The sequence below is a fragment of the Motacilla alba genome, chromosome 9 (genome assembly GCF_015832195.1).
Source record: "Motacilla alba alba isolate MOTALB_02 chromosome 9, Motacilla_alba_V1.0_pri, whole genome shotgun sequence".
Classification (NCBI taxonomy): domain Eukaryota; kingdom Metazoa; phylum Chordata; class Aves; order Passeriformes; family Motacillidae; genus Motacilla; species Motacilla alba.
This window is the reverse complement of record NC_052024.1, coordinates 4,672,532-4,686,544: the sequence shown is the minus strand read 5'-3', so window position 1 is coordinate 4,686,544 and position 14,013 is coordinate 4,672,532. Positions and strand designations below refer to the sequence as shown.

The 14,013-nt window shown below is 44.8% G+C and overlaps 1 protein-coding gene across 2 annotated transcripts in view; it reads left to right on the top strand.

Annotated features, from left to right (window-relative positions):
* The window catches only part of RYK (receptor like tyrosine kinase), a 62,519-nt gene that overhangs the window by 33,097 nt on the left and 15,409 nt on the right, over positions 1–14,013 (top strand). For both annotated transcript variants that reach the window (XM_038145880.1, XM_038145879.1), the window contains exons 10-11: positions 11,709–11,778; positions 13,195–13,327. In XM_038145880.1, coding sequence (XP_038001808.1) covers positions 11,709–11,778; positions 13,195–13,327 — 203 coding nt within the window. The remainder of the gene's footprint in view (positions 1–11,708; positions 11,779–13,194; positions 13,328–14,013) is intronic.

Sequence of the window (14,013 nt, the reverse complement as noted above, 5' to 3'; positions counted from 1 at the left end):
ATTTTTGTCATTTCACTTGGGTGTCTTACTGCCTTTGGTTTTTCATTTGACAACTTCTTTAATTCTTTTTTGTATCTATAAGAATTTAAACCAATTCTGCTATTTTTTTTTTTTTGGCCTGGCTATTAATTTTTGAAGATACTGACTGGAAAATGGTGAAGCTGCTGAATTTTGTTGTTGAATCTTTCTGCTACCCATTTATTCTCTGCCACCTTTAAGAGAAATACGTTGCGTAAAGGAAGCAGCTGCCTTGGTCTGTTTCTGATGCAATCAGATGTTTCTGGTGTTTTTCTCTCTCACATGACATGGAATAATGGAATGGTTTGGGTTGGGGAGGACCTCAGAGCTCTGCCCCCTGCCATTGGCAGAGACACCTTTCACTATCCCAGTGCTCCAAGCCCTGTCCAGCCTGGCCTTGGACAATTCCAGGGATGGGGCAGCCACAGCTTCTCTGGGCACCCTGTGCCAGGGCCCCACCACCCTCCCAGAGAAGAATTCCCTCCCAATATCTCATCTAATCCTGCCCTCTGGCAGCTTAAAGCATGTCCTGTCCCTCCATCCCTTGTCCCAAGTCCCTCTCCAGCTCTCCTGGAGCCTCTTTTAGGGGCTCTAAGTTCTCCCTGGAGCCTTCTGTTCTCCAGGTGAACACCCCCAGCTCTCCCAGCCTGGCTTTTCTTATTTAAAAACCAAAAAATTTGCTTCTTTCCAGTATTTTGGGAACATTTTCTGAATTTTGCCTTCTTCTGTTCCCTTTCACTGCCAAACAGTTCTTTTTTATTTCTTGGCTCTTATGTAATAATAGTTCTCAAAAACTTGGCCCTTGGCAAACGTGCTACTTTTTATAGCATTGGATTCAACAACATAACATTTATCAAAAGTGATCTTAATTTAGCTGCCTCCCATGACCTCTTATTGAATTGCTTTCCCAAAATGGGACTTCCAATGCACTTCTAAATCCATAATTCTCCCTTACAGTGGCTTGTCTATGTGACACAGTTGTGTCCTATAGGCAAAAAGCTCTTCCATTTGTAGGGAAGGATTCACTGCAGTGATGGCATTGATCACTATAGACAGTTTCCCAGCATTAAAAAGGATCTGTGTGGAATAAGTTTTGCTGATACTTGGGCTTGGGCAGCAGAATTTTGCAAGGAATAAAACCTGTAACATCCCCTCTCCTCACAGCAGCTCGCTTGCAGTGCTGATATTACACAGCTTCATTTTCACACCCTGGCTGTTATTGCTTTGTGTGTGGCTGGGACATGTAATAAGTTGGGAATTTGATCTGGTTGGAAGAAAAAACCTGCAAAAATTCTCTTGTAACCAGAGTTTTTTCTTGATCTCAGTCATTCTGTGGCCACACACACACTGCTGTTCTGGCACAAGCAGAAGCAGGGCAGGACCATAAAAGCTTGATGGGTATGAGAACCATTAAACTGACTTAAGTATGTCTTTGCTGAAGGCAGTAAAGCCTGAGGGTCATGGAAAATAGACAAGGAATAAAGGCTTTGTTTATGGAGTTAAATTTTCCCTTCCCAAAAGTATGAGCTGCTCCAGAACTGCCTTGTTTAAAGCAGAGGTGCGCTCTGAAAGTGATGAAATGAAGTCCAGTGGTGCCCCAAATGTCAGGAAACAATAAGGAGTGGTGGTGGAGTATCCCAGATCTTTGGAAAATGTCAACTGAGGTTCTTTGAGTAGGTACTGTGAGGAAGAAAAACCTTCTTGAGAGAAAAAACACCTCTTTTTTCTCACTGGGATCAGAGCTTGAGAAACTGAAGACACTATTCTGACATTAGGGGAGTTGTTATGGCTTTAAACCTGGAATTTCAAGAGAATCCTAGAATCCCAGAGTGGTTTGGGTTGGAAGGGACCTTAAAGCCCATCCGTTCCCATCCCTGCCATGGGCAGGGACACCTTCCACTAGCTCAAGTTGCTCCAAGCCCTGTCCAACCTGGCCTGGGACACTTCCAGGGATCCAGGGGCAGCTGCAGCTTCTCTGGGCACCCAGTGCCAGTGTCTGACCTCAGATGGTTAAATAAATTTTTAAAAATTGTCTTCCTTATGGCAAACGTAAATCTACCCTTTTCCTGTTTTAAACATTGCTCTTTGTCCTGTCCCTGCAAGTTGTGATCAAAAGTCTGTTTCAGTATTTCTTACAATCCACAAGCCACAGGAAGTTGTCCTCGGAAAATTTTCTCCTCCAGGTTGACCCTCCCTAGCCCAACAAGTATTACAGGTGGGCCAAGAGCTTGGGTTTGTTGGCTGTTAGGAGAAGAGCTCTGTGCCACTCAGGTGGGTGTCACGGTTGTGCTGTTCAAGGAGTGGTTTCTGAATGAAAATCCATGAAGGAAAATCATGCCCTTAGTGCCTGTCACGATGGATCTCTTTTCATGTGTCCCTGCTTCAGCTGTCAGTGCATTACAGCATCCATACCCTTTTGAAGAGGGGTTATTTCCAATAGAGTGGGCAGAGGGGCGTGTGCTGTCAGTTTGCCCGTTTCCTGTGCTGGGGTAGGGGAATGTTGTGGCTGCTGTGCTCATCAGGCAGTAGTTCTGTCTGTGGCTATTTCCTGCTCTGGAGGGAGAGTGATTGCAGCCTTGTCAGTTTGTCTCTTCCCTGTATTCTTTCCCCATGGCTAATTGTTGCCCCCAGAGGATCAAAAGCATTGGTGGTTGACTGCAGTAACTGCAGCAGCCCTTCCCACTTTCTTTCCCTTTTGTTTCCCAGAGCTCCAGTGAGATGCAGGGCATTGCTATAAACCAGGAGAGTGAAAACAGGATCCCTGATTTCTCTGAACTTTGTGTTTGTTCCCCTTCTGAAGTGATCTGCTCTTAAAGGAGTCAGTAATACATGAAAACTGAGAGAGCCTGGACCTGCCTGAGAGGTGGAAGAGCCCATCCAGAGTTTCCTGGAATATTCTGTATTCTCTGTTGTCTCAAGCTGGGGTAGAACTATTAGGTCAGACTCTCAAAGAGCAAGTTTGAGCCTGATTAAGCAATGTAAGTGCAGAAGTTGAATAGATTGGAGTGTGCTTGTTCAGCATGATCTGACTGCTTTCTCATCTGCCACAGAATTTGGGGTCTTTCACTTGAACACTTCATGAAGTTATTGAAGTGCTTTTGAAGTGATTCAGTGATTACTTGTTCTGTAGCTCTTAAATTGATGGGGTGTAAAAGTTGGAGATGCTTCTCTTGAAGTCTCAACACCACATCTCTTACGAAGACTGGCAAAAGGAGGATTCATCCTTGGGTTTTCCTCCAGATCCTTAAAAGAGTGTTTTCTTTCATGGAGCTTTAGTTCACTCCAGGGAGAAAGTTGTAACATGCCCGTGGCAGTGACAAACTTTCTACATGCAGGTTCATGAAATAGATGAGTTTATAAGGTTTTTTTAATGCTGTATCATCTGTGTCTGGGTGCCTGAGCTGTCTGATAAGTGCAGTGCCTTGTGCCAAGGAGAGCTTTAAAGGAAAATGGATCTCTCTTGGCTTTCTGGAAACTCTAATAACTTCAGACGGCCAAGATCCCAAGCTCTGGGGAAAAGGTTCACTTGTTCAGACTGTCCTGCATCCTTCCTGTTGGCCATACAGCTGTTGTGTTGTCTTTGCACTTTACACTTCCACTGTGTTCATTTGCTAGGCAAGGTGCTCAAAGTCATAGTTACTTTCACACTTAGACATTTCATTGGAAAATTCACCTTCATTCTGTCTTCAAACAGACACTGATGAAGATTGAGGATTGTGTCATTGCCAGCAAAACAAGGATATGTTATCTAGAACGTTTGGGATTTTGGAATCTTTGGATCAGCACAACCTGAACGAGTTCTTTGTTAGAAAGATGAAAGGCTGAGCTGGCATTTGCTTTCTTCGTTGTGTTTTTTGTTTTACAGAGAAATTGTGTTATGTTATGAGGCTGGAATGCTTCACTTTCCAATCGGAGGTTCCCAACCCCTCTCGGTTTTGGGAAGTGTCTCTGATGGCATGTTTCTCCAAGCTGGCATTACATCTCTTGCCAGGGTTTAACAGATCCCTCCAGCCTTTCTGGGGAATCTTTTAAATCATCTGATGTCAGAGGAGGAAGAAAACACACAGGTTTCACCTTTGATTTAAAGAACACATTGTTTAATGGTGCTTTTCCTGTGAAGGAGAAAATTCTTAGCAAAACAAATGGAATTGTGTTATTCCAGGAACATATGAAGTGAGGGTGAGCTGTGCAGAGCCCTGACTCACTTAGGATGTTCTGGCCAAGGTACACTTTTGGTAAAAACAACACAGTGTGCTGTTCAAGATAACCCGGCTGCTCCCATTTCGTGTTCTAAGCACTTAACATTTTTCTGATGTACGAGGAAGGAGTGTTTGGAAACAACCCATCCATGGAAAGCACTGGAAACAGAGTCAGTGTTGACAAAGGTCAGCTCTTTAAACTTTATTGTTCTACCAACTTTTAACAAAGCTTTGAGTTCTGTCATCTTAGGTCACTAAAAGACTTTCAGCATTCTTGGCTATCTCTGATATTTTGATATTTAGATTTTTAAATTTATTGCTAGTCTAGTTAAGAGGAGATGTCCCATTCCTGGAAGTGCTCAGGCCAGGTTGGACAGGGCTTGGAGCATCGTGATCTAGTGGAAAGTGTCCCTGCCCATGGCAGGAGGTGGAGTGAGATGAGCTTTAAGGTCCCTTCCAACCCAAACCATTCCGTGGTTGCAAGATTGGTGACCCTTTAGGACTTCATGCAGTTGGGAAGTGTAGGAATGGAAATCCTGAGAATTCAGGCTGTGTCAAGCAGGAGAAAGCAGTGGGCACATTTAGGGGATTTGACTGTGGGCAAGCAGCTCTGTTTTAACCAAGGTGAAGGTTTCTTGTTCACACTAAACGGGTACCAGAACTTGGAGAATTCACAGTTGTTCTCAAGGGGTCATGTTTCAATTGATGGAATTTGCTATTCTGGGCAGTTCATTCTTAAAAGGCACAGCCTTGTGAAAATAGTTCTAAGTTTAAGTTTGTACCTTAAACATATGGTATTTCAATTAATTGTTCAAAAGTATTTAATCTTCCAAAATCAGAGTGCAGGATCCTGTTTCTGAAGAATAATAGTTTATGCCAAAAAAATAAATCAAGAGTTACTGCTCATCTGAGGCTAAATTCTTGAGTGTCTTTATAAAGGAAGATACTTGAATTTAAAGAATTTGGGATAAGTAGCAAATTTCTGAATATCAGCCTAAAAATGCACTTGATTTGTCATTTAATCCTAGTTCTTTCAGAAAATACCCTGAGATGCCTAAAGCAGTACAGTACGCTTCAGAAAATACTGAGGGGATGATTTCCAAAGTATTGTACTACATCATTTTAAGATTTATCATTCCATATGCTAAAAGATATTCACCTGCAGGACACTTTAATTTGCATACAGTTAAAATCTCTACTTGTACATTAGTTTTATTATGTGCTGTCCCTTGACCTTTGGACCAGGACATCAGTCGTGTCTCTCTTTCCCAGTTTCACTTTCAACTTACTTAACACTTTCAGGTTCACTTTGAGTTAAATGGATTATTGAGCCAAGAGCCTTTTACTTCCTTTTGCTGCTGCTTCTTGGATTCTGGTGTTACTGTTACACAGGGAACTAAGACTGTCCCCAAATTCTGCTTTTCTCTGCCCTTTTCTGTGGTTTAAAATGCATGTGCATTTGTAATGTAGGAAAACCAGAATAGCATTCCCTATTTTAGCAGTGTCATGTTGACTCAATCCCAAGATTTATTAAAATTAGGCTTGGAATTGTCAGTGTGAGCTGCCTTGCTTTGCAAAATAAACTCATGTGGTTGATACTTGATGCCTGGATACCAGGATTGGAAGAGAAATCCTGCTCTCTGGAAATTTTATCAGCACTAAGTGTGGTGTGCTGTGCTGTAACCTCCTCCTGCTGTGGTTTGGAGTGCGTGGCTTACCTTTACAGGAGACTGGAATTCTGGAGGATGCAGGGCTGCCTTGGGAAGCAGGGGGACATTGATTTGTGGAAGTGATGACCTGAACACCTCCTGCAGCTCCAGGCTGCCAACAGGAGCACAGGGTGCTGTGCTCAGTCTGCGGCAGGAGGAAGCATCAGATGCTCCACTTGGCTCTGTCTGACTCCTGGGGCCTAGAAATTTGAAAGCTGAAATATTTTTTATATGTACTTTCCTTTCTGCCTGTGAAAAAGCAGGTTGGATCATGACTTCTTGCATTCCTTTAGCATCATTCTGGTGAAGGAAAGCTGGGAAGGTTACCTGATAGGAGCATTAAAAATGTCCTGTGCAACAGATGTGAGCACAGGCCTTGAATCACTTCCAAGACTCGTGCAGAGGGGTTAAAGCAATACTCAGGCACGTATTCTCTTTGAACTGGGGTGGAATTCTGCCTTGGGAGCAGTTTTACCTAATTAATTGCCATGCAGAAACAGCAGTAATTAACAAGGATGTGTTGATACTGGGAGCATTTATCACCTGGAGCTGCTCTAGTCCTGCACTCTAAATTCCTGTGACCCCTGTGCCTGCCTGTGTGGCTGTCACCCTTCAATAACTGGAGCTTGTGCACTTTGTCAGGGGATATTTGGCAAAGCCCATAAGGCTGAAAAATAATAGGGGTAACAGAAGCTTGTGAAAACAGGCAGAGGTGTAGAAAATGGGCTGTGTAAGTGTTGTGATGTGGGGGACTTGTTACCTTGCAGTATGAAACAGGAGGAAGTTAACAGGGGAACAAGCCATTACAAATGGTCCAAAGATGAGAAAAGCTGCAGGTAAAACATCTTCTTAAATATTGTAGTTGGAAACATTCATCAGAAGCTTTGGAGCTCCTGGCTGTAGCATTTGCAGAGCTGCTTCTGACAGGAGTCTTGAGAGAATCTGCTGTTAATGCCTATAGCAGGCTGTGAGGGAGTTCAAATGGGACTCAGTTCAGTTTTGAAGCCTGTGGTTACATGGGTTTTCAGGTTCTGCTTTTGTCTTCTGAAAAAACAAATTTCAGTGACCATTCTACAATCAGGAGTCTTGTGAATTGTAATGCTGCCTGAGAGGGGGTTGTGGTGAGGAGAGTGTCACTCTGTTCTCCCAGGGAGCAAGGGACAGGACAAGAAGAAATTGCCTCAAGTTTCCCCAGGGGAAGTTTAGGTTGGATATTAGGGAAAATTACTTCCCAGGAAGGGCTGTCCAACCCTGGCACAGCTGTCCAGGGCAGTGGTGGAGTCCCCATTCCTGAAGGGATTTGACAGACATGTGGATGTGGTACCTGGGGACATGGGTTAGGAATGGCTTTGGCAGCACTGGAGGAATGAGTGGACTTGATCTTGGAGGGCTTTTCCAACCTAAAGGATTCCGTGATCCTACTTAAGCTGTGCTTTGCAATTTTGAGGTTCTGGGAGGTCTCACTTACAAAGTGACTCATGAAAGCATGCAGCTAATCAGTTCCCCACTGCAATATCCAGGTAATTGCTGCTTTTCATCTCTGCTACGTCCTTTGGGGTGTGGAGTGACTTTTCCTGGTGAAGCAGAGCCTGGTGCCCTGCAGCTGATGAGTGCCTGGTCTCAGAGCAGGCAATTCCCTTCAATTTAGTGTCATCACAGAACTTCCCCAAGATCTTTTCACCTGATGATTCATGTGATCGATGAATGATAATGAACAAAGATTTTAAAATACATTTTTGCAGCTAGATTTTAAGAAGTTGGTAAAAATGGAGTAGGTATATTTCCTCTCCATGAACCAGGCAGGGCCCCAGCACATCCCAGCACAGAGAGATCAGCCTCTTCTGTAAAATCAACAGTGCCAAGAGCCCCATTTTGCCTGGATGCATACAAATCCAGTGATATCAGGAGATAAACCTGCAGCTCCATCAGAGCTTGGAATCCTGCCTTGTTCTTGCCCTGGGCCTCAGGGCAGGCTTTACAGCCAGGCTTTTGGGTAAAACCAGGGCTTGGAGAGCATCTTTCTCTCTGGAATGCATTTACATCTATTTCAGTCTTGGTTTTAAGCACCCTCTGAAAGTTGGACCTTTTTGATCCTAGCTGAGTATCTGGGATATTTCTGGGTGTTAAATTTTCTTCTGAACTAACCTGAAGTTGCTGCTTTTTGGTTTCTCAGCTTTTGGTGCATGATCACCTTATGGAAATCTGGCTGCTCCTCATGAGTATCCAACTGCAACTCCATTCATGGCTGAGCACTGACATGTTCTTAATCACAAGTGATGGAAATGTCTCAGTTCAGCTTTTTTCAGGGCTTTAAGGAAGTTTTGCAACGAGCCCTTGTTGCCTCGCCCTGGAGCACTCAGCTTAAATTCAGGGCTGTTCCTGGTGCCCAGATTTAATAAATGGGGAGACTGTGACCTCCTCACTTGTGTCTCCAAGTAGGTGTTATAATTTCAGAGGTTTCTGGCTCTATGGGAGGCTTTCCCCCCTCTGTAGCTGTGTATGGGGCCGTGCTCGTATCTGGCGTCTTCACGGATCCAGGGCAGACAAAAGGAGCTGCAAAAGCCCGTGGACATCCCATGGGTTTGACAGGATCCTTCCCCTCTTCTGTCTGAGTGGCTGCACAAACAGCTCTGAGAAGAGAACGAGGTGTGTGTGTGCTTACGTGTAGCACTCAGGGATTGACACAGTTTGGGGAATTTGGGATTATTCATTGACCCATGCAGGAAGATGAAATCTGTAGGATTCGTCTCACTGTGTCCTTGGAAAAGGTCTCAGCAAGCTGGGATTGCTGTGGCACAGCTGTCACTGGCTTGGCTCTGGGACTCTGTTTCTCTTATCAAAGCTAGAAATGGTGGCTTTGCTGGGATGGTTTTAAGGGTTTTTAGTACAGGATGCTCAGATTCACCAGGCCTCCGCAACAAAAAATGTAATATTGCCAAAATCACCTTCGTCCTGGTCTGTGAAGATGTGTGTGTTGGTTGCTCAAAAGTGGTTATAGTCTACTAAACGTGACAGTTTATTTAACTGAACTTTTTCCTTTGTAACTGATGAAAATGCCTTAAAAGGAAGCCTGATTGCAGTGGGGACTGTTGCAGTAGCAGTATTTTGGTGTTCTTTTCCCCCTTTTGACAAGAATCACTCCAAGAAGTGGTGATTAATATTGTGTTTTGAATTATATCTAGTACAAACCCACAATAATAAAATTGTGTGGGGGTTCTAAATTGGCACTGGTCTCAGCTAGGGGAGGATTAGCCTTGAACACTATTGTTTGTTCTGAGTCTGTTGAATTTGTTGGTGTTGGGTAAATTTTTTCCATGCAGAAAACAAGGAAATAATATTGATAAGCAAACACAATATGGATGGTGGGACTGTTTCACAAGATAAGATTTCGGTTTCCGTATATACTTGCCTGGGAGTCAATCATCCTTTTGGGTGCCCAACCACTGTAACGTGGAGAGAAAACAACAGTGACCTGCTGGAAACTTCCCTGAGTGCTGGAAAGGGAAAGGCTTTGGCAGAAGAGTCACCATGAGGAGATGAATAGGTGCATTGTCCAAACCAGCCTGACTCGTTCTGTAGATCTTAAATCCACTCTTAAACAATCTCTGATTTAAAGCTTCAAATTATTGCTTGGTGGCTCTTATAATTAAAAGCAAACCAGTTCAGCAAGCACAGGGCCAGAGAGTGTGTGAGGAGTTAATCAGCTTAAACTCACACCCAGGAATCTCTTTCCTGCCTTCATAATGTGCTGGGTGAAGAGGCTGAGGTCTTTGGGCCCTGTAATTTCTGCTGTTACACCTGAAGCTCTGTACAGGTAACCTGCTCCTCTGACTTCTCAGAATCTGCTTTTCCACCTCCATTTTTAATGCTGGCTTTTAGAACTGCCTGATTCAGTCATTCAGGGCTGTGTAACTTTGTTTTAATGTAAGATCTTGGTTTTTCTTTCCTCTTTCCAAGCCTTTTGCATCTGTCTTGTAGATAATCAAATTCATCAAGTGTCCAGCCCACAGGGGTAGGACCTTCTCTTTCTCATGCTTCTGTTGGAGTGCAGACCAGAGACTTCAGCTGACCACGGCTTCAGTGTCTCCTGCACTGCAAGAACCTGCTTGTACCATCCCCACATACAGAGTTGTTATCAAATAGAAGGGAATCATAGATTTGTTTGTGTTGGAAAACCCCTCTGAGACCGAGTCCAACCATTCCCCCCAGCACTGCCACGGCCACCACTGACCCATGTCCCCAAGGGCCACATCCACACAGATTTAAATCCCTCCAGACTTAAATCCTCAAGCAGTGCCCCAGGCAGCCTGTTCCAATGTCTGACCGTCCTTTCTGTCAATAAATGTTCCCCAATATCCAGTTTGAACCTCCCCTGCTGCAACTCGAGGCCATTCCCTCTCATCCTGTCCTGTTCCCTGCGAGCAGAGCCTGTCCTCCTCTGGCTGTCCCCTCCTGTCAGGGAGCTGTGCAGAGCCACAAGGTCTCCCCTGAGCCTCCTTTTCTCCAGACTGAGCCCCTTTCCCAGTTCCCTCAGCTGTCCTTGGTGCTCCAGCCCCTTCCCCAGCTCTGTTCCCTTCCCTGGAGAAGCTCCAGCCTCTCAATGTCACTGCAGAAATGGGCCCAAAAGAACTGGCTGATGCATCCTATAATATACCACAATTGTCACTAATTTAGTGGCACCTCTGAGCTTCTCCAGAGTGCTCCCATCACTCTTCACTCAGCCAGAGTCACGTTTTCTTCTGCAGTGCTCAGGCTCAGCTAGGAAAGGGTGTCAGGGCTGTACAGGGATCAGGATCAGACCTCGGAGGAGGGAAAAGAGCAGAGGATTTCTTGCCTATTCTTCCTCTCAGGGCAGTAAAACCTTGGCTTGACTCATCCACAACATGTAAATTCCCCCTGGTGAGCAAGGAGAGCTCCTGGGGCTGTGCTAGGCTGTGCTGTGCCAGCTCCCTGCCAGAACTAGTCCCAGCACGAGGGAGACATGGAAAATGCTCCCAGGTGTGAGGGGGGTGGGATTGGGAGAGCTCTCGTTGATGTCTCCTTAGGGTTCCCTGGAGGTTCTTGCCACCAAAGGGGGGAAAAAAAACCCAAATACACAAAGAGTGGTGGGAAAGGGGTTCCAGGCACCCCCTGTGCTTCTGCCCAGTAGGTGCTCTGATTGCTTTGGGTTACTGGAGTTATCACAGGTGCCTGAATTTTAGCTGGCAGCAGTGGTTTTATTGATTTATTCATTTTAAAAGGTAGGGGAGACAACAGCAAACAGTTCTAAGGTTACCAAGAGTCAAGTGTGTCAAGCAGAGAGCAAGGAAAGAAGTAAATCTAGACATAAACAGCCTCCAGCCATGTGGAGTAAACACCACCTTGCCTGGAGTGGTAACTCAGCAGCAAAGCAATGTCCTTGGAGCACATTCGAGCTTGGGAAGCATTTGGCACATCCCATTTCTTCCATGGGCACCAGTCCTGTGCAGGATGGGACCACGCTGCCCAGTGCAGCTGGCTTGTGCCTGCCCAGAAGCTGTCAGGAAGTGCAGAACCACAGCCTGTCAGCCCCTGGAATGTGCTTGATTTCCTTTCTGGGCTCGACCCCACTCCTTAAAGCAGAAATGAGCCTCAGAACTCGGCCTTGAACTTCGGGGCTTTTTGTAAGTGCCATCTTAAGAAAGGAGGCAAACAAGTTCTGTTCGTGCTCAAGTGACCTGAAGTGACTTGCAGATCTGGACTGAATTTTAATTAATATGTTGATTCGTTTCCAAAGTTTATCTGTGGTTCTTTTTTCCCTCAGATCAAGCCTCGGAGGTGCAGGTGACAATGATGCTGACAGAAAGCTGTAAACTCAGAGGGCTTCACCACAGGTAGGGCGCGCAGGGCTGGTGACAAATGCACGTCACTGTGAGGTGGAAGTACCTGGGCTAAAGCTCCCTGGGGAGAGGGAGCTCTTCGTTGGGAATTCAGCAACACTTCTGTAGAATCATGGAATGCCAGGGTGGTTTGGGTGGGCAGGGACCTTAAAGCTCATCTCTGCCATGGGCAGGGACACCTTCCACTAGCCCAGGCTGCTCCAAGCCTCGTCCAACCTGGCCTTGGACACTTCCAGGGATCCAGGGGCAGCCACAGCTTCTCTGGGCACCCTGTGCCAGGGCCTCCTCACCCTGACAGGGAAGAATTTCTTCCCAAGATCCCTTCTATCCCTATCTGGCAGTGAGAAGCCATTCCCCCTTGTCCTCTCCAGGCCCTTGTCCCAAGTCCCTCTCCTGGAGCCCCTTTAGTCGCTGGAAAGGGCTCTGAGGTCTCTCCTTGGATCCCTCTCCAGGCTGGATGTTCCCAGCCTTATATAATAAAGGCCTTGCCTAAAATACAGGAGTAGCAGGTTTTTGGTGAAGCATACCTAAAACAGAAACAAAATTACCTTTTGCCCTGCTCTCATCATTCCAAATGAGCTGTTGTCCTCCCTCTTATAAGTCAAGCTTTTTTTAAAAAGTCCAGTAAGTTTTTCTTCCCTGCATTGCCTGTAAAGCTGGGACTTCATGGGTCTCGCAGAGCTCATGGATGAGACACCTGGCTGTGAGAAATTTTCAGGAAAGAGTAAGAAAATTCAAAATTAAAAACAATGGTAAGTCATTTGTGACTTTGCTAATGGTTTTCAATGGAAAATACAGGTATTTAAAAAAGTGATTAATGGAAATTGCAACTGTGTCTAGTTTGGTTTGAGTTTCTGTGAATTTCCATGTTGATATATATATAATATTATGTATTATATTTCTTCTAAGGAAGATGTGCAGAGACACTGCAGGGTGGGGGTTACCAGAGCTACAAAAGGCATGGAAAGGCCCTTAAAGGGGCTGATAAAGAGCTAAAATTTTCTGTTCTATCACTTTGCAGTGGATCAAGCATGATGTTCTGACTTTTTTGTTTTTGTTTTTGTTTAACTGCTGTAGTGGAAGTATATATTTTTTATCTGTAATAGATTTAGAATGCTGCACCTCCCAGTTTAGGATATAGCACTTCTGTGTATTCACAACAGTTTATGTCAGCCCTCTTTGACCAAGTGAAAACATTTGGAGGGTTCTTCATAATGGGAAAATAGTCCAATATTTCATTTATCAGAAGTACTGTCTTCAGTTAATTGGATGTGTTGTGCTCTGCCATTCCTAACACAAGATTAAATGCTTTTCTTCCGTGTTGAATTAATTTTATTGCTCTGTTTAGGAATCAAAAGTATTTTAATCAAATTTCAGTTCCATATCATTAGGAATTTCTGTGTCTTCCAGGAATCTGCTGCCTATCACTCATGTCTGTATAGAGGAGGGAGAGAAACCAATGGTGCTGCTGCCCTACATGAACTGGGGGAACCTTAAACTCTTCCTGCGACAGTGCAAGTTGGTGGAGGCCAACAATCCTCAGGTACCCTCGGCCATGTGGGACTTTGTGCCCATTAAACCTCCATTTGCTCTGGCACCTGAGTTTGTGCCACCAGAGGAATTGTTGTGGCACTCTCCTGTTCAGTGTGATGGCAGGAGAACTGCAGAGGTGGCTCCTCAGCAAGTGTTTGCCTTGTTTCCCACCAGGAAAGCATTCCTGGCTGTTTATCCTGGGTGTTCAGAGGGCAGGAAGCTGTCACCTCTGATTAGGGTAGGAGCTCAATCAATGCATCCTAAAATTATAGCAACAGATAGAGAAAATTGTGCATTAAATAGAGGGAAATCGTGTATGGAGAAATTTCAGATTTATTGATACCACTTTTGGTATGCCAAGCTATAAATACATGCAAAATTTTAATTGTGATGGCACTGTGAAGTTGCAAAAGGAGCTGAAGCAACAGTCTTTGATGCTGGTTTGGAGAGCAACAATGACTTTGTGCTGCTGCCTGGCAATGAGCTGGTTTCCAGGGAAACAAAGTGAAAAAGGTGTGGGACGGGGTAAAATGGAGCATTTTTGCCTATGCCCACTTCCAGTCAAAGGAAAAGTAGGTACAAAGAGTGAGGCACTTGCAAGATGGAAGTATTTTCCCTTGGAAAAAAAAAAGAAGTTAAAATTTAGAGTAAGGCACCACCATCATGAGTGCCCATAGGTGGTTGTGTCTGTGGGGA